General features: G+C 52.1%; 1 protein-coding gene across 1 annotated transcript; it reads right to left on the bottom strand.

The window, feature by feature from the left end:
- Positions 1–8410: 8410 nt before the first annotated feature.
- Positions 8411–11401, bottom strand: timm22 (translocase of inner mitochondrial membrane 22 homolog (yeast)). The gene is made up of 4 exons (XM_063030975.1): positions 11133–11401; positions 9502–9698; positions 9009–9081; positions 8411–8748 (listed from the first exon to the last, which is right to left on the bottom strand). Exons 1-4 carry the CDS (start codon positions 11356–11358, stop codon positions 8672–8674), a joined length of 573 nt encoding a protein of 190 aa, XP_062887045.1. The 5' UTR covers positions 11359–11401; the 3' UTR covers positions 8411–8671.
- Positions 11402–20703: the final 9302 nt, after the last annotated feature.

Genomic DNA, 20703 nt, shown 5'->3' with positions numbered 1-20703 from the left:
CCTGCCGCCTTAATACCCTGGGAGGCCTCTGGCCCAGTCTCTCCCGGAATTGTTCAGTCCACCTCTGGGAAAGGCTGAACCGATGTCCGTGTCTAACCCTCGGACACCCAGCGGTGCTACCTGTTCTGAGGGCATGCTGGTCTCCCACGCTCAGATCAGAATCAAACGGAACATCACTGACACAGGAGCAGAATTAGGCCATTTGGCCCATCGAATCTGCTCCACCATTCAATCATGGCTGATCCTTTTTTTTAATCTTCTCCTCAACCCCAGTTCCTGGCCTTCTCCCAGTAATCCTTGATGCCATGTCCAGTCAAGAACCTATCAATCTCTGCCTTAAATATGCCCGACGACCTGGCCTCCACAGGTGCATGTGACAACAAATTCACCACCCTTTGGCTAAAGAAATTTCTCTGCATCTGTGTTTTGAAAGGGCACCCCTCTATCCTGAGGCTGTGCCCTCTTGTCCTAGACTCTCCCACTATGGGAAACATCCATTCCACATCTACTCTGTCTAATCTTTCTACATTCGAAAGGTTTCAATCAGATCCCCCCTCATCCTTCTGAATTCTAGAGAGTACAGATACAGAGCCATTAAAGGTTCCTCATATGATAACCCTTTCACTCCTGGGATCATCCTTATGAATCTCCTCTGGACCCTCTCCAATGCCAGCATATCTTTTCTAAGATGAGAGGCCCAAAACTGTTCACAATACTCAAGGTGAGGCCTCACCAGTGCCTTATAAAGACTCAGCATCACATCCTTCTTGTATTCTAGACCTCTTGAAATGAATGCTAACATGGCATTTGCCTTCCTCACCACCGACTCAACCTGCAAGTTAACCTCCAGGGTGTCCTACACGAGGACTCACAAGTCCCTTTGCATCTCAGATTTTTGGATTTTCTCCCTGTTTAGAAAATAGTCTGCACATTTATTTCTACTACCAAAGTGCACGACCATGCATTTTCCAACATTGTATTTCATTTCCCACTTTCCTGCCCATTCTCCTAATCTAAGTCCTTCTGCATCCTACCCGTTTCCTCAACACTACCTGCCCCTCCACCAATCTTTGTATCATCTGCAAACTTGGCAATGAAGCCATCTATTCCATCATCTAAATCATTGATATACAGCGTAAAAACAAGTGGTCCCAACACCAACCCCTGGGGAACACCACTAGTCACTGGCAGCCAGACGGAAAAGGATTCCTTTATTTCTACTGGCTGCCTCATACCAATCGGCCAAATGTTGTGAAATTTGTTTTGTAGCAGCAATACATAATATATAAAACTATAAATTACAGTAATTATATACACACACACCACACATATATACCAGTGGTTTGGGCACCTCTGGTCAAAATCTCTATTACTGTGAATAGCTAAGCAAGATGAACTGATTTCCAAAAGGCATAAAGTTAAAGATGACACACTTCTTCAATATTTCAAGCCAGAAAACTTTTTTTATTTCCATCTTTTAGTTTCAAAATAACAAAAAAGGAAAAGGGCCTGAAGCAAAAGTTTGGGCACCCTGCATGACAGTACTTAGTAACACCCCCTTTGGCAAGTATCACAGCTTGTAAATGCTTTTTGTAGCCAGCTAAGAGTCTTTCAATTCCTGTTTGGGGGATTTTTGTCCATTCTTCCTTGCAAAAGGCTCCTAGTTCTGCAAGATTCTTGGGTCATCAGTCAGTTTTTATGTTCCCTGCCAGCTTTCTCTGATAATCTTTTTTCCCTTTCCTAATTAAGCCCTTTGTCCTCCTCTACTGGACTCTGAATTTCTCCCAGTCCTCAGGTGTGCCGCTTTTTCTGGCTAATTTGTATGTTTCTTCTTTGGAATTGATACTATCCCTAATTTCCCTTGTCAGCCACGGGTGCACTACCTTCCCTGATTTATTCTTTTGCCAAACTGGGATGAACAATTGTAGTTCATCCATGTGATCTTTAAATGCTTGCCATTGCATATCCACCGTCAGCCCTTTAAGTATTATTTGCCAGTCTATCTTAGCTAATTCTTATCTTCTACCTTCAAAGTTACCCTTCTTTAGGTTCAGAACCTTTGTTTCTGAATTAACTATATCACTCTCCATCTTAATGAAGAAGTCCACCATATTATGGTCACTTATCCAAGGGGCCTCACACGACAAGATTGCTAACTAACCCTTCCTCATTGCTCATGGGTTCATTGTCCATTAAGAAATCAGATGGCAGAGGGGAAGAAGCTGTGCCTGAATCATTGTGTGTGTGTCTGTGTGTCTTCAGGCTCCTTGATGGCAGAGGGGAAGAAGCTGTTCTTGAATCATTGAGTGTGTGTCTTTGGGCAAAGTGAAAATGGGATGTCTTGGGCGATGCAGGTCCTTCGTGATGCATGCTGCCTTCTTCAGGCATCGCCATTAGAAAATGTACTGAATGCTGGGGAGATTGGTGCCCATCACATACATGAGAAAATCTGCAGATGCTGGAAATACAACGCAAAACACAGAATATCTCAGGTCAGGTCGCACCTATGGAAGAGTAAACAGTGAACAGCCCTTCATCAGGACTGGAAAGAACGAGGTCAGTGCCCGTGATGGCGCTGACTAAATTTACAACTTTCTGCAGACCAGCCCTGTACACAACATTCTAGATGTGATCTCAGTACAATCGCAAGAAGGCATCTCTGTTTCCTTGCAATAGGTCACATTTAAGTCCATGAGATGAGGTTTTTGTACTAACGAACCAGGGGTTAATGAGTGTAATTCACTGATATATAAATGGATTTCAAATGCCTTGCCAAGAAAGCAGCAAAACCAAATGGATATACTGGGGAGATTTTTGGATATTAAAGGAAAAGTGGAACATGGGGGGGTGGGGGGCAGGAAGTGGCTCCAAGGTAAAAAAATAATTCAGCCTGATCTGGACGCTAGGGTGGACCTGACAGGCCGAATGGCCTCCTGCCATTCCAGAATCGTGTTTATTATCACTGACACACTGTCGTGAAACTTTGTAGTTTTGCAGCAGTACATTAAAAAATAAATAATTGGTGCAGAAACAGAGCAAAGTAGTGAGGTGGTGGTGATGGGTTGAGAGCGAGAGAGCGAGGAGGCCCCTGACGGTTTCCACATTCATTCATATGGGCTCCAGACTGCAGCGGCGTGAGACTGCCTACGCCTGCGTTCCTGGACAGGTGGCTTCTTCAGCCACTGCTGGGTTCGAGGTGCCAGGACATCCACGGTGCTGTTAGGGAGGGAGTTCCAGGATTTTCACCCAGTGATAGTGAAGGAATAGGGATTTTTTTTCTGGAATAAAAGCAAAAGCAGCCACACATTGAGTCCTTGCCTTTACTGTTATCCCAATATAACATCTGCCGGACGATGCTGAGGATGTTCTACGAGTCTGTGGTGGCCAGTGCGATCATGTTTGCTGTTGTGTGCTGGGGCAGCAGGCTGAGGGTAGCAGACACCAACAGAATCAGCAAACTCATTCGTAAGGCCAGTGATGTTGTGGGGATGGAACTGGACTCTCTGACGGTGGTGTCCGAAAAGAGGATGCTGTCCAAGTTGCATGCCAATCTTGGACAATGTCTCCCATCCACTACATAATGTACTGGGTGGGTACAGGAGTACATTCAGCCAGAGACTCATTCCACCGAGATGTAGCACAGAGTATAGAAACATAGAAAATAGGTGCAGGAGTAGGCCATTTGGCCCTTCGAGCCTGCACCGCCATTTATTATGATCATGGCTGATCATCCAACTCAGAACCCCGCCCCAGCCTTCCCTCCATACCCCCTGACCCCCGTAGCCACAAGGGCCATATCTAACTCCCTTTTAAATATAGCCAATGAACTGGCTTCAACTGTTTCCTGTGGCAGAGAATTCCACAGATTCACCACTCTCTGTGTGAAGAAGTTTTTCCTAATCTCGGTCCTAAAAGGCTTCCCCTCTATCCTCAAACTGTGGCCCCTCGTTCTGGACTTCCCCAACATCGGGAACAAACTTCCTGCATCTAGCCTGTCCAATCCCTTTAGGATCTTATACGTTTCAATCAGATCCCCTCTCAATCTTCTAAATTCCAACGAGTACAAGCCCAGTTCATCCAGTCTTTCTTCATATGAAAGTCCTGCCATCCCAGGAATCAATCTGGTGAACCTTCTTTGTACTCCCTCTAAGGCAAGGATGTCTTTCCTCAGATTAGGGGACCAAAACTGCACACAATACTCCAGGTGTGGTCTCACCAAGGCCTTGTACAACTGCAGTAGTACCTCCCTGCTCCTGTACTCGAATCCTCTTGCTATGAATGCCAGCATACCATTCGCCTTTTTCACCGCCTGCTGTACCTGCATGCCCACTTTCAATGACTGGTGTATAATGACACCCAGGTCTCGTTGCACCTCCCCTTTTCCTAATCGGCCACCATTCAGATAATAATCTGTTTTCCTATTTTTGCCACCAAAGTGGATAACTTCACATTTATCCACATTAAATTGCATCTGCCATGAATTTGCCCACTCACCCAACCTATCCAAGTCACCCTGCATCCTCTTAGCATCCTCCTCACAGCTAACACTGCCACCCAGCTTCGTGTCATCCGCAAACTTGGAGATGCTGCATTTAATTCCCTCATCCAAGTCATTAACATATATTGTAAACAACTGGGGTCCCAGCACTGAGCCTTGCGGTACCCCACTAGTCACCGCCTGCCATTCTGAAAAGGTCCCGTTTATTCCCACTCTTTGCTTCCTGTCTGCTAACCAATTCTCCACCCACACCAATACCTTACCCCCAATACCGTGTGCTTTAAGTTTGCACACTAATCTCCTGTGTGGGACCTTGTCAAAAGCCTTTTGAAAATCCAAAAATACCACATCCACTGGTTCTCCCCTATCCACTCTACGAGTTACATCCTCAAAAAATTCTATGAGATTCGTCAGACATGATTTTCCTTTCACAAATCCATGCTGACTTTGTCCGATCATTTCACTGCTTTCCAAATGTGCTGTTATCACATCCTTGATAACTGACTCCAGCAGTTTCCCCACCACCGACGTTAGGCTAACCAGTCTATAATTCCCCGGTTTCTCTCTCCCTCCTTTTTTAAAAAGTGGAGTTACATTAGCCACCCTCCAATCCTCAGGAACTAGTCCAGAATCTAACGAGTTTTGAAAAATTATCACTAATGCATCCACTATTTCTTGGGCTACTTCCTTAAGCACTCTGGGATGCAGACCATCTGGCCCTGGGGATTTATCTGCCTTTAATCCCTTCAAGTTACCTAACACTACTTCCCTACTAACATGTATTTCGCTCAGTTCCTCCATCTCACTGGACCCTTTGTCCCCTACTATTTCTGGAAGATTATTTATGTCCTCCTTAGTGAAGACAGAACCAAAGTAATTATTCAATTGGTCTGCCATGTCCTTGCTCCCCATAATCAATTCACCTGTTTCTGTCTGCAGGGGACCTACATTTGTCTTTACCAGTCTTTTCCTTTTTACATATCTATAAAAGCTTTTACAGTCCGTTTTTATGTTCCCTGCCAGTTTTCTCTCATAATCTTTTTTCCCCTTTGTCCTCCTCTGCTGAACTCTGAATTTCTCCCAGTCCTCAGGTGAGCCACTTTCTGTGGCTAATTTGTATGCTTCTTCTTTGGAATTGATACTATCCCTAATTTCTCTTGTCAGCCACGGGTGCACTACCTTCCTTGATTTATTCTTTTGCCAAACTGGGATGAACAATTGTTGTAGTTCATCCATGCAACCTTTAAGTGCTTGCCATTGCATATCCACCGTCAATCCTTTAAGTGTCATTTGACAGTCTATCTTAGCTAATTCACGTCTCATACCTTCAAAGTTACCCCTCTTTAAGTTCAGAACCTTTGTTTCTGAATTAACTATGTCACTCTCCATCTTAATGAAGAATTCCACCATATTATGGTCACTCTTACCCAAGGGGCCTCTCACGACAAGATCGCTAATTAACCCTTCCTCATTGCTCAAAACCCAGTCCAGAATAGCCTGCTCTCTTGTTGGTTCCTCGACATGTTGGTTCAAAAAACCATCCCGCATACATTCCAAGATATCCTCTTCCTCAGCACCTTTACCAATTTGGTTCACCCAGTCTACATGTAGATTGAAGTCACCCATTACAACTGCTGTTCCTTTATTGCACACATTTCTAATTTCCTGCTTAATACCATCTCCGACCTCACTACTACTGTTAGGTGGCCTGTACACAACTCCCACCAGCGTCTTCTGCCCCTTAGTGTTACGCAGCTCTACCCATATCGATTCCACATCTTCCCGGCTTATGTCTTTCCTTTCTATTGCGTTAATCTCTTCTTTAACCAGCAACACCACCCCACCTCCCCTTCCTTCATGTCTGTCCCTCCTGAATATTGAATATCCCTGAATGTTGAGCTCCCATCCCTGGTCACCCTGGAGCCATGTCTCTGTGATCCCAACTATATCATAATCATTAATAACAATCTGCACTTTCAATTCATCCACCTTATTACGAATGCTCCTTGCATTGACACACAAAGCCTTCAGGCGCTCTTTTACAACTCTCTTAGCCCTTATTACAATTATGTTGAAAAGTGGCCCTTTTTAATGCTTGCCCTGGATCTGTCAGCCTGCCACTTTTACTTTTCTCCTTTGTACTTTTTGCTTCTACCCTCACTTTACACCCCTCTGTCTCTCTGCACTGGTTCCCATCCCCTTGTTGTGAACTAACCTCCTCACGCCTAGCCTCTTTAATTTGATTCCCACCCCCCAACCATTCTAGTTTAAAGTCACCTCAGTAGCCCCCGCTAATCTCCCTGCCAGGATATTGGTCCCCCTAGGATTCAAGTGTAATCCGTCCTTTTTGTACAGGTCACGCCTGCGCCAAAAGAGGTCCCAATGATCCAAAAACTTGAATCCCTGCCCCCTGCTCCAATCCCTCAGCCACGCATTTATCCTCCACCTCATCGCATTCCTACTCTCACTGTCGCGTGGCACAGGCAGTAATCCCGAGGTATCATAGGAAGTCACTCCTGCCTGTGGCCATCAAACTTTACAACTCCTCCCTTGGAGAGTCAGACACACTGCGCCAATAGGCTGGTCCTGGACTTATTTTCTGGCATAATTTACATATTACTATTTAATTATTTATGGTCTTATTACTATTTATTATTTATGGTGCAACTGTAAAGAAAACCAATTTCCCCCAGGATCAATAAAGTATGACTATGACTATATTAACGGTGGAGCGAGTGGATGGGGTGGACATCAAGGGGCCAATGTGGGCTGGACAGTGTGGGGGTTTTGAGTTTACCTGAAGTTGCATTCACTCAGGCAGGCAGGGGTGGGGGGTGGTGTTCCATCACACTCCTGACTGAGATTCCCAGCCTCTGAGGCCACACTGTGTGTACGTGATGACTCCAGTGCATTCTGTGGTCAATGGGAACCCCCAGGGCATTGTGACAGGGGGGGACAGTGCTGTGGAGTGTCAGGGGGTGAGGGCTGGATTTCTTTTGTTGAGTATCACCATTATCCAGCACTGGTGTGGGATTACAGTTACTGTCACCAGCAGATCCGGCCTGGATATTGTCCAGGGCTGGCTACTTCACTACCCGAGGAGCTTCTGAACCCTGTGCAGTCATCAGCCAACTTTCCCCTCCTCAGCTGCTGAATGAAGGTCAATCACTAGTGAAGCTAGTTGGGCCCAGGACACTGAGAAACCCTTGCAGAGATGATCGACCTCCCAACCACCACAACTCCATCACAAAATGCTGGAAGAAATCAGCAGGTCAGGCAGCATCTAAGGAAGAGGGTAAACAGTCAACGTTTTGGGCCAAGACCCTTCATCCTGAATGTTCACCCTTTTTCCACAGATGCTGCCTGACCTGAGTTTCTCCATTTTGTGTGTTGCTTTGAATTCCAGAAACAGATTTCTCTTGTTTGCGATTGGACTCCATTCTTTGTACAGGGTACGATTTCAGCAGGCGGAGAGTTTATCCTCTGGTTGGATCAAGTGCTGCCCTGATGTCAAGAGCACTAAATCTCATTTCATCTCCGAGTTCGGCTCCTTTGCCCATGCTTGGAGAAGGGCTGTGATAAGTCAGGGACATTGCTGGAACCCAGAGAATGGTGCAGAGCAAAGGAGAGCATTAATTAGGAAGGGGAAGAAGAGCAGGAATGGATTGTACGAAGAGATAAGGGGGAAGAGGGGTAAAGAGAGGGAGGGAGGGAAAGAGGAGGAGGAATGAGAGAGACACGTGGTGTAGGGAGGGAGTGGAGAGGGGGATGAGGGAGAGGGGTAGGGGGAGGCACATACACACAAAGTGTGGATGAGAGTACAAATTGGGCCTGTTATACAGGTGCAAGAATTCAATCCTAAGACTGTATTCATGTTGAATTAGAACCCTCTCTGCGAATAAACAGCCACTCTTTTCATACAGTTCAGTACTTTAATAGACTCCTCTCAATGGAAACACGATCGACAGTAAAGAATGACCAAGACCGGTAAAGGCACGTCACTCTTAGTCCGCTCCATTTCCCGGCCCCATGTAGTCATCTCCTTCTGATTAACCATTCAGATCTCAGCTGGTGGCTGCCGTTTCCAATCCACTGACAGAGTTTCCGCCCTGCAGCCATGGAGCCACTCTGTCTGTCTGTGTCTGCAGTCTTGCCCACTCACTCCCCACCAGCTCAGCGCAGATAGTAATCGATGACTGCGGAGAAAGCGGCAAAGCCCGCACATCCCACTGCTCCCGCTTTCAAACCAGCTGCAGGACAGATGAGGGGGTTAATCACAGCAGAGGGGCCTGTGCCCCCTTGGGGCATGGGGAGGGGTGGGGTAGGGCCGACGGGAGGAGTGTGGGGACTGCTTGGGGAGTGGGGCCGACGGGAGGGGTGTGGCCCGCTTGGGGCACAGGGAAGGAGGTGGGGGCCGTTGGGGGGGATGGCTTGGGGCACGGAGGTGGAGGGGTCTGGACGTGAACGAGGTCCAGAGGCAAAGCCAATCTGAACAAGGGAGTGAACTTACCCCGGAATCCGATCGCACCTCCCGTCACACAGCCACTTAGTACACTGTTCTTCCAGTCTGACTTTCCCCGGTACTTGAAGGAAAGGAGGGAGAAATGTTACAAACTCCAACTCCAGTCGTAATTCTGGAACAACTCAAATGCATAGTGACCATTCATCCCAACCAGACTGCGCTAGCCCTTGATCATGAATGGACCTAATTACATTCCACCTCTCCATTCTGATATCCACTGATGTCCAATCTCAATAGTGAATATTTACATCATTGCAACTGGGGAGTGAACCTGACTGTCTGAAGCCCCCACCGAATCTCTTGTCTGCCTCCTTAAAAATCAAGGAATTCTGGTAATCTTTTGTCCCTTCATTTCAAAAACAAGAACCAGCAGGAGCCTTGCCTTCTTCCAAACCCACCTTTCCTAAGCTGTGATTTCTCTTATTCCACTGAGGAACACAAATTGTTCTTGCACTAATTCACGGAGAGACACACAACATACCGACTCGATAATACATTCTGTACAGGAGAACATGGCGCCAACAATGGCAAAGTTCTTGGCGTACGACATCCCACGCTGGCCCATATCCTTCAGAACTTCCTTTGCAGTTGGTGTCCTGAGAGGATCCTTGGGGTCAAAGCCAACGTTGGTGTCGATACCAGCGGTGAAAATGCCAAATGCCCCACCCAACACAAATCCTGAGGGAGAGACAAAACAGTCCAGAGAGGAAATCCAACAACCACAGAGTGGGGCGGAGCAGAGGTTGGGATGAGGGGAAAGGGCAGCAGGGCAGTCTCCAGCTCTGGGTCTCATGGTATTTAGTTTCTGTCCAGGATATTGGTATCAGAAAATACAGCAGAGGAGTTCCTCACACTCTCACTCAACCAGCCCTCCTGACCCCTCACCCCATCCTTACACCCCCAACCAGCCCTCCTCACCCTCAACCTGCCTTCCTCACCCTCACTCTATCCTTATACCCTCAAAATACCCTCCTGACCCCCACTCCATCCTTCTACCCTCAACCTGCCCTCCTGACCCTCACCCCACCATACACCTTCAACCTGCCCTCCTGACCCTCACCCCACCCTACACCCTCAACCTGCCCTCCTGACCCTCACCCCACCTTACACCCTCAACCTGCCCTCCTGACCCTCACCCCACCTTACACCCTCAACCTGCCCTCCTGACCCTCACCCCAGCCTACACCCTCAACCTGCCCTCCTGACCCTCACCCCACACCCTCAACCTGCCCTCCTGACCCTCACCCCACACCCTCAACCTGCCCTCCTGACCCTCACCCCACCCTACACCCTCAACCTGCCCTCCTGACCCTCACCCCACCCCCTCAACCTGCCCTAACCCTCACCCCACCCTACATCCTCAACTTGCCCTCCTGACCCTCACCCCACCCTCAACCTGCCCTCCTGACCTTCACCCCACCCTTACACCCCCAACCTGCCCTCCTGACCCTCACCCCACCCTTACACCCCCAACCTGCCCTCCTGACCCTCACCCCACCTTACACCCTCAACCTGCCCTCCTGACCCTCACCCCACCTTACACCCTCAACCTGCCCTCCTGACCCTCACCCCAGCCTACACCCTCAACCTGCCCTCCTGACCCTCACCCCACCCTACACCCTCAACCTGCCCTCCTGACCCTCACCCCACCCTTACATCCTCAACCTGCCCTCCTGACCCTCACCCCACCCTTACACCCTCAACCTGCCCTCCTGACCCTCACCCCACCCTTACACCCTCAACCTGCCCTCCTGACCCCCTACCCCGTTACTCTCTCAATCTAACCAACAAACCCGACAATTTACTCATACAACAGGAATTCTGCAGATGCTGAAAATTCAAGCAACACACATGAAAGTTGCTGGTGAACGCAGCAGGCCAGGCAGCATCTCTAGGGAGAGGTACAGTCGACGTTTCAGGCCGGGACCCTTCATCAGGACTGTACCTCTCCCTACAGAAGCTGCCTGGCCTGCTGCGTTCACCAGCAACTTTGATGTGTGTAACTTACTCATGCAACCTGCGCTCCTGACACCTAAACCCTGATCTTACTCCCAAGCTTTCCCTGTTGCCCCCCGAGCTCGAGGACCTGCTCTCCCACTCCTGACCGCTGACCTCCTACACAGGCCAGCGCCGCCTTGAAGCCGCAGCTCTCCATCGCTCGCTCCACCATCTTCTGCTCGTCGGACTTGTTGGGTGCGGGGAAGCCGCCGAGCACGGACGGACTGAGAGGTCGTGGCTGCCGCCGCTCTCCCACCAGATGCTGCAGGAGCTGTGAGTAAATGAGGCCGCCGGACGGCTCTGGGGAGGCGGCGGCTGCACGATCCCGGGCCGCCGCCATCGCGCCCGTCCACTCAGTTATACGTCACTCCATCGCAACTGCGTCACCGCGTCCGCCGCTGCGTCTTGCGTCACCGCGTAGCTACGGGGATGTGTGATAATGAGGAAGAGCGCCGCCATCGGGTTTAATGTGATATTTCAACGACTAACCTGCTGAGGGAGCGGCGCAGTGGGAGGGGCTGTGAGGGAGCATCGCACTGTGGGAGGGGTGCTACTGAGGGAGGGTCACACTGTGGGAGGGGTGCTACTGAGGGAGGGTCACACTATGGGAGGGGTGGTACTGAGGGAGGGTCACACTGTGGGAGGGGTGGAACTGAGGGAGGGTCACACTGTGGGAGGGGTGGTACTGAGGGGGGTCACACTGTGGGAGGTGTGGTACTGAGGGAGGGTCACACTGTGGGGGGGTGGTACTGAGGGGGGTCACACTGTGGGGGGTGGTACTGAGGGGGGGTCACACTGTGGGAGGGGTGGTACTGTGGGAGGGTCACACTGTGGGAGGGGTGGGACTGAGGGAGGGTCACACTGTGGGGGGGTGGTACTGAGGGGGGGTCACACTGTGGGAGGGGTGCTACCGAGGGAGGGTCACACTGTGGGGGGTGGTACTGAGGGAGGGTCACACTATGAGGGGTGGTACTGAGGGAGGGTCACACTGTGGGAGGGGTGGTACTGAGGGAGGGTCACACTGTGGGGGGGTGGTACTGAGGGGGGGGTCACACTGTGGGAGGGGTGCTACCGAGGGAGGGTCACACTGTGGGGGGGTGGTACTGAGGGGGGGTCACACTGTGGGAGGGGCGGTACTGAGGGAGGGTCACACTGTGGGGGGGTGGTACTGAGGGGGGGTCACACTGTGGGAGGGGTGCTACCGAGGGAGGGTCACACTGTGGGGGGTGGTACTGAGGGAGGGTCACACTATGAGGGGTGGTACTGAGGGAGGGTCACACTGTGGGAGGGGTGGTACCGAGGGAGGGTCACACTGTGGGAGGGGTGGTACCGAGGGAGGGTCACACTGTGGGGGGGGTGGTACTGAGGGGGGGTCACACTGTGGGAGGGGCGGTACTGAGGGAGGGTCACACTGTGGGGGGTACTGACGGAGGGTCACACTGTGGAGGGGTGGTACTGAGGGAGGGTCACACTGTGGGAGGGGCGGTACTGAGGGAGGGTCACACTGTGGGAGGGGTGATACTGAGGGAGGGTCACACTGTGGGGGGTGGTACTGAGGGGGGTCACACTGTGGGGGGTGGTACTGAGGGGGGTTGCACTGTGGGGTGGGTGGTACCGAGGGAGGGTCACAGTGAGGAAGCAGTGGTATAGAGGACGGGTCGCACGTAACATGCTGTATTGTGGGGATACTCATTGTGCCTTTTTGTGGCGCACCGAATAAGTTCATTTCCTTTCCTTCATCAAGCAAAAGGGGGTGGGGAATTATGAAGGGGGCTATTATCGGAATGGGAATGGGAAGTGGAATTAAAATAGGTGGCGACTGGGGGATCCCACTCCGATATGTCTATCCATGGCCTCCTCTATTGTCGCAATGAGGCCACACTCAGGTTGGAGGAACAATTTGTATTCGCTCTGGGCAGCCTCCAACCTGATGGCATGAACATCCATTTCTCGAACCAGCAGTAATGGAGAATGGTGAAACCCAGGGCCGGGTCCCCTGGGCTGGAGGCCCTGATGGGCCCCTGCCGACACCGTAAAATGCTGCTGTACCAAGCAAAAAAAAGGCAAGAACAAGAGCAAAGGTCATACTGGTCTAAATATTAAAGCTGTGGACCAAGACACTGGTTTAGTACAATACGTAGGCTATAAGCTTTCAGGCCTTAAGAGGGAGGACAGAAAGTAATGCAGATTCTTAGCTTGAAGGACAGCATCTAAAGCACTCAAAAATTGACCTAGGGTTAGTTGGCTTCGTAAAGTTACGAGGGAGATGAAGTATGATGTGCCCAATCTTAAATCTTTATTTAGCTGTTGCTGCACATACCATGGGCCCTATTTCTCAAACAATGCCAAAGCATTTTTATCTAGTTTATTTTTCTCAACCGTGTGTTCTGAGAAAGTAAAACGGAAATGAGGGACAAAAAGGCCAAGAGAGATGGCACTATGGCAAACTAGGAAACTTTGCAATACTCCAACAATCGTTTTGAAAAATGAGATCTAGCACATACTAATCTATTGCTGTACTGTGTGGCTTGCAGAGTAAAGACCACTTATTACTCACTAGGTTCGTAAACTGTCAACTATTAGCCTATTGCCACAAAAACAGGAACAGCACTGACACAAAAGCCTAGATATTTACAAAGTCAGATGCTTGTTTTTCAAAATTAAAGCTTGGTTCTTCTGGATTTCTTCACAGCAAAGTCCTTGATCAGATCATTAAAATCCAGTTTCTGAACAAGATCACTTTTAGGTGACATCGGAGTAAGATGGTTCAGCTTGTCCTGTCCCATTGTGGATCTGAGCCTGTTCTTCACTAGCCTGAGCTTGGAGAAAGATCATTCACCACTTGCACTTGTGACAGGGAGAGTCAGGTAAAGCCTCAAAGCAATGTTTACATTTGGGAAGATGACCTGCAAGTTTTTTTCTCTGAGGAAGCATAAAAACTCTGTGTCTACTCTTCCGCTGTCAGATGCTAGTGTAACGCAGGTCAGTATCGTTTTCCTGTGGTGTTCACTATTTTCATGCTCTCCTATGCGCTCAGCTAAAGCCAGTTTTGAAGATGGACTGATGGATGCGGCATGCAAAACAAAACACACAGCCGGTGGAAGGGGAATATAAGAGCCGGTGCCTTGATATGTACTCACCATTTACCAGCTTGCATTTGAAGTGAAATTTGGAGAAAAAACGTCTCTGCTGTTTGTATACTCGTTCTGAAGCTTTGATATCCACATCCTTATTCTGGCAGGACTCCGGCCCTTTCTTAGCCCAGTATGCTCGGACTGAATCATCTAACGTTTCCTTCCCCCAGCGAGCAGGATCAGTGCTGTAAGGATCCTCAGTAGCGGTAATGTTAACATTAATGGCGGCCCGACTTGGTTGTTCGGAGGCCTCGGTGGTCAGGAATCCCAAAGTCATGCTCTCTGCCTCTTCGACGTCAGCTGCTGACTGTGGCAAGGACGGTGGTCCTGTGCTAACGCTGGTGCTAGCGCTAGCTGTTGAACAAGCCTCCATTTGTCCACCGGTCTCAGACTGTGACAAGAGCGATGGTACTGCCGCACCATCGAGAACAGGTTTAAAAAATTCTGTCATTTTCAATGTCTCTTTTAATGCTTCTTTCTCACCCTCCTCTTTTTCTTGTTTCTTTTCTCTTTTCTGTGCTCCACTCTCGTGTTTTTTTTTGTCCTCCATGATGATAGCTACCTATTTTGGGCCCCTGGGCTGCAGCCCAGCCTAGATCTGCCTAAAGTCTGGCCCTGGTGAAACCTTTCTTTCATCATTCCCCATCCCCTTTTCCCTCTCTCACTTTATCTTCTTGCCGGCTCACCTCCTCCCTCTGGGGCTCCTCTCCCACCCCTGACCTTTTCTTTCTTCCATGACCTTCTGTCCTTTTCCATTAGATTCCCCTTCTCCAAACCAGTATCTCTTTCACCATTCAACATCCCAGCTCTTCAGTTCATCCCTCCCCCTCCTGGTTTCACCCACCACCTTGTGTTTCTCCCTCCCCTCCCCCACTTTTTAAATCTACCCACCGCCCCCAACTTCTTTCTTCCTTCAGTTCTGCTGAAGGGTCTTGGCCCAAAACGTCTTTTCCACAGATGCTGCCTGACCTGCTGAGTTCCTCCAGCATTTTGAGTGTGCTGCTTGGAACTCCAGCACCTGCAGATGTCCTGTTGCTTGTGGTTGGGTTTTGAGCAGGGTCACTGCCACCGGATCTATTCCGTGCCTGGGAGCAGTCAGGACCATGCTGAAATGGAGAGGGAGAGCTTGCAGCCACTGTCTGATGTCTGATAACTGAAAGGTCTGCTCCTCAGGTTCTGGGGGCACTTCAGACCCTCACACCATAAATATAGTGTGGAAGTGGCGAGGGCACGAGGTGAGCTAGGACAATACAGCAAAGAGTCTGTTGGGGCCGTAGCTCTGCTCCTCTTCCGAGGACACAATCCGGCCAACAGCCTGCTCCTCTTCCGTGTTGGTGAGGGGGAGTCTCACTGTTGGGGAGTGTTGGTGAGGGAGAATCTCACTGTGGGAGGGGTGTTGGTGAGGGAGAGTCTCACTGTGGGGGAGTGTTAGAGAGGGAGGGTCTCACTGTGGGGGAGTGTTGCTGAGGGAGAGTCTCACTGTGGGGGAGTGTTAGAGAGGGAGGGTCTCACTGTGGGGGAGTGTTGCTGAGGGAGAGTTTCACTGTGGGGGAGTGTTGCTGAGGGGGAGCCTCACTGTGGGGGGAGTGTTAGTGAGGGAGGGTATCACTGTGGGGGAGTGTTGGTGAGGGAGATTCTGACTGTGGGGGGATAGTTGCTGAGGGAGAGTCTCACTGTGGGGGAGTGTTGGTGAGGGAGAGTCTAACTGGGGGAGTGTTGGTGAGGGACAGTCTCACTGTGGGGGGAGTGTTAGTGAGAGAGGGTCTCACTGTGGGGGAGTGTTGGTGAGGGAGAGTCTGACTGTGGGGGAGTGTTGCTGAGGGAGAGTCTCACTGTGGAGGGAGTGTTAGTGAGGGAGAGTCTCACTGTGAGGGGAGTGCTTCTGAGGGAGAGTCTCACTGTGGGGGAGTGTTGGTGAGGGGGAGTCTCTGTGTGAGGAGTGTTGGTGAGGGGGAGTCTCACTGTGGGGGTGTGTTGGTGAGGGAGAGTTTCACTGTGGGAGGGTGTTGCTGAGAGAGTGTCTCACTGTGAGGGAGAGTCTCACTGTGGAGGAGTATTGTGGAGGGGGAGTCTCACTGTGGGGAGAGTGTTGGTGAGGGGGAGTCTCACTGTGGGGGGAGTGCGGCTGAGGGGGAGTCTCACTGTGGGGGGAGTGCTGCTGAGGGAGAGACTCACTGTGAGGGGAGTGTTTCTGAGGGAGAGTCTCACTGTGGGGGAGTGTTGGTGAGGGGGAGTGTTGGGGAGGGGGAGTCTCACTGTGGGCGAGTGTTGGTGAAGGGGAGTCTCACTGTGGGGGAGTGTTGGTGAGGGAGAGTTTCACTGTGGGGGAGTGTTGGTGAGGGGGAGTGTCACTGCGGGAGGGTGTTGCTTAGGGAGTCTGACTGTGAGGGGAGGGTTGGTGAGGGGGAGTCTCACTGTGGGGGAGTGTTGGTGAGGGGGAGTCTCAATGTGGGAGGAGTGTTAGTGAGGAGGAGTCTCACTGTGGGAGGAGTCTCACTGTGGGGGGAGTGTTTCTGAGGGAGAGTCTCACTGTGGGGGAGTGTGTTGCTGAGGGAGAGTCTCACTGTCGGGGAGTGTTGCTCAGGGAGAGTCTCACTGTGGGGGAGTGTTGATGAGAGAGAGTCTCACTGTGAGGGAAGTGTTGCTGAGGGAGAGTCTCACTGTCGGGGAGAGTCTCACTGTGGGAAAGTGTTGGTGAGGGAGAGTCTCACTGTGGGGGGAGTGTTGGTGAAAGGGAGTCTCACTGTGGGAGGAGTGTTAGTGAGGGGGTGTCTCAATGTGGGGGAGTGTTGGTGAGGGGGACTCTCACTTTAGGGGGAGTGTTGCTGAGGGAGAGTCTCACTGTGAGGGGAGTGTTTCTGAGGGAGAGTCTCACTGTGGGGGAGTTTTGGTGAGGGGGAGTCTCTGTGGGGGGAGTGTTGGTGAGGGGGAGTCTCACTTTGGCGGTCTTGCTGAGGGAGAGTCTCACTGTGGGGGGAGTGTTGCTGAGGGAGAGTCTCACTGTGGGGGAGTGTTGGTGAGGGGGAGTCTCACTGTGGGAGGAGTGTTGGTGAGGGGGAGTCTCACTGTGGGGGCGTGTTGGTGAGGGGGAGTCTCATTGTGGGGGAGTGTTGGTGAGGGAGAGTCTCACTGCGGGAGGGTGTTGCTGAGGGAGAGTCTCACTGTGGGGAGTGTTGGTGAGGGGGAGTCTCACTGTGGGGGAGTGTTGGTGAGGGAGAGTCTCACTTTGGGGGGAGTGTTGGTGAGGGAGAGTCTCACTGTGGGGGTCTGTTGCTGAGGGAGAGTCTGACTGTGGGGGGAGTGTTGGGAAGGGATAGTCTCACTGTGGGGGAGTGTTGCTGAGGGAGAGTCTCACTGTTTGGGAATGTTGGTGAGGGGGACTCTCACTGTGGGGGAGTGTTGGCGAGGGGGAGTCTCACTTTGGGGGTGTTGCTGAGGGAGAGTCTCACTGTGGGAGTGTGTTGGTGAGGGAGAGTCTCACTGTGGGAGAGTGTTAGGGAGGGGGTGTCTCATTGTGGGAGGAGTGTTGGTGAGGGGGAGTCTCACTGTGGGGGCGTGTTGGTGGGGGAGTCTCATTGTGGGGGAGTGCTGGTGAGGGGGAGTCTCACTGCGGGAGGGTGTTGCTGAGGGAGAGTCTCACAGTGAGGGGAGTGTTGGTGAGGGGTAGTCTCACTGTGGGGAGAGTGTTGGTGAGCGGGAGTCTCACAGTGGGGGGAGTGTTGCTGAGGGAGAGTCTCACTGTGAGGGGAGTGTTTCTGAGGGAGAGTCTCACTGTGGGGGAGTGTTGGTGAGGGGGAGTTTCACTGCGGGAGGGTGTTGCTGAGGGAGAGTCTCAGTGTTGGGGGACGTTGGTGAGGGCGATTCTCACTGTGGGGGGAGTGTTGGTGAGGGGGAGTCTCACTGTGGGGGCAGTGTTGGTGAGGGGGCATCTCACTGTGGGGGAGTGTTGGTGAGCGGGAGTCTCATTGTGGGGGAGTGTTGGTGAGGGATAGTCTCACTGTGGGGGCAGTGTTGGTGAGGGGGCGTCTCACTGTGGGGCGAGTGTTGGTGAGGGGGAGTCTCACTGTGGGGGAAGTGTTGGTGAGGGGGCATCTCACTGTGGGGGAGTGTTGGTGAGGGGGAGTCTCACTGTGGGGGGAGTGTTGCTGAGGGAGAGTCTCACTGTGAGGGGAGTGTTTCTGGTGGAGAGTCTCACTGTGGGAGAGTGTTGGTGAGCAGGAGTCTCATTGTGGGAGGAGTGTTGGTGAGGGGGAGTCTCACTGTGGGGGAGTTTTGTTGAGGGAGAGTCTCACTGCGGGAGGGTGTTGCTGAGGGAGAGTCTTACTGTGAGGGGAGTGTTGGTGAGGGGGAGTCCCACTGCGGGGGAGTGTTGGTGAGGGGGAGTCTCACTGTGGGAGGAGTGTTGGTGAGGGGGAGTCTCACTGTGCGAGGAGTGTTGGTGAGGGGGAGTCTCACTGTGGGGAGAGTGTTGCTGAGGGAGAGTCTCACTGTGGGGGGAGTGATGCTGAGGGAGAGTCTCACTGTGGGGGAGTGTTGCTGAGGGGGAGTCTCACTGTGGGGGAAGGGTTGCTGAGGGAGAGTCTCCCTCTGGGGGGACTGTTGCTGAGGGAGAGTCTCACTGTCGGGGGAGTGTTGGTGCGGGATAGTCTCACTGTCGGGGGAGTGTTGGTGAGGGGGAGTCTCTGTGGGGGGAGTGTTGGTGAGGGGGAGTCTCACTTTGGCGGTCTTGCTGAGGGAGAGTCTCACTGTGGGGGGAGTGTTGCTGAGGGAGAGTCTCACTGTGGGGGGACTGTTGCTGAGGGAGAGTCTCACTGTGGGGGAGTGTTGATGAGGGAGAGTCTCACTGTGGGGGAATGTTGGTGAGGGGGAGTCGTCTCACTGTGGGAGGAGTGTTGGTGAGGGGGAGTCTCATTGTGGGGGAGTGTTGGTGAGGGAGAGTCTCACTGCGGGAGGGTGTTGCTGAGGGAGAGTCTCACTGTGGGGAGTGTTGGTGAGGGGGAGTCTCACTGTGGGCGAGTGTTGGTGAGGGGGAGTCTCACTGTGGGGGGAGTGTTGGTGAGGGAGAGTCTCACTGTGGGGGTGTGTTGCTGAGGGAGAGTCTGACTGTGGGGGGAGTGTTGGTAAGGTATAGTCTCACTGTGGGGGAGTGTTGCTGAGGGAGAGTCTCACTGTCGGGGAATGTTGGTGAGGGGCACTCTCACTGTGGGGGAGTGTTGGCGAGGGGGAGTCTCACTTTGGGGGTGTTGCTGAGGGAGAGTCTCACTGTGGGTGGTGTGTTGCTGAGGGAGAGTCTCAATGTGAGGGGTGTGTTTCTGATGGAGAGTCTCACTGTGGGAGTGTGTTGGTGAGGGGCTGTCTCACTGTGGGGGAGTGTTGGTGAGGGAGAGTCTCACTGTGGGGGAGTGTTGGTGAGGGAGAGTCTCACTTCGGGAGCGTGTTGCTGAGGGAGAGTCTCACTGTTAGGGGAGTGTTGGTGAGGGGGAGTCTCACTGTGGGGGAGTGTTGGTGAGGGTGAGTCTCACTGTGGGGAGAGTGTTGGTGAGGGGGAGTCTCACTGTGGGAGGAATGTTGGTGAGGGGGAGTCTCACTGTGGGCGAGTGTTGGTGAGGGGGAGTCTCACTGTGGGGGGAGTGTTGGTGAGGGAGAGTCTCACTGTGGGGGTGTGTTGCTGAGGGAGAGTCTGACTGTGGGGGGAGTGTTGGTAAGGGATAGTCTCACTGTGGGGGAGTGTTGCTGAGGGAGAGTCTCACTGTCGGGGAATGTTGGTGAGGGGGACTCTCACTGTGGGGGAGTGTTGGCGAGGGGGAGTCTCACTTTGGGGGTGTTGCTGAGGGAGAGTCTCACTGTGGGTGGTGTGTTGCTGAGGGAGAGTCTCAATGTGAGGGGTGTGTTTCTGATGGAGAGTCTCACTGTGGGAGTGTGTTGGTGAGGGGCTGTCTCACTGTGGGGGAGTGTTGGTGAGGGAGAGTCTCACTGTGGGGGAGTGTTGGTGAGGGAGAGTCTCACTTCGGGAGCGTGTTGCTGAGGGAGAGTCTCACTGTTAGGGGAGTGTTGGTGAGGGGGAGTCTCACTGTGGGGGAGTGTTGGTGAGGGTGAGTCTCACTGTGGGGAGAGTGTTGGTGAGGGGGAGTCTCACTGTGGGAGGAATGTTGGTGAGGGGGAGTCTCACTGTGGGGAGAGTGTTGGTGAGTGGGAGTCTCACTGCGGGAGGGTGTTCCTGAGGGAGAGTCTCACTGTGAGGAGAGTATAGGTGAGGGGGAGTCTCACTGTGGGGGAGTGTTGGTGAGGGGGAGTCTCACTGTGGGAGGAGTGTTGGTGAGGGGGAGTCTCACTGCGGGAGGGTGTTGCTGAGGGAGAGTCTCACAGTGAGGGGAGTGTTGGTGAGGGGGAGTCTCACTGTTGGGAGAGTGTTGGTGAGCGGGAGTCTCACTGTGGGGGGAGTGTTGCTGAGGGAGAGTCTCACTGTGGGGGGCGTGTTGCTGAGGGAGAGTCTCACTGTGAGGGCAGTGTTTCTGAGGGAGAGTCTCACTGTGGGGGAGTGTTGGTGAGGG

Source organism: Mobula hypostoma, chromosome 23 (genome assembly GCF_963921235.1).
Source record: "Mobula hypostoma chromosome 23, sMobHyp1.1, whole genome shotgun sequence".
In the NCBI taxonomy this organism is placed as follows: Eukaryota; Metazoa; Chordata; class Chondrichthyes; order Myliobatiformes; family Myliobatidae; genus Mobula; species Mobula hypostoma.
The sequence above is the reverse complement of the archived record's forward strand: the minus strand, read 5'-3'. Positions and strand labels throughout refer to the sequence as shown.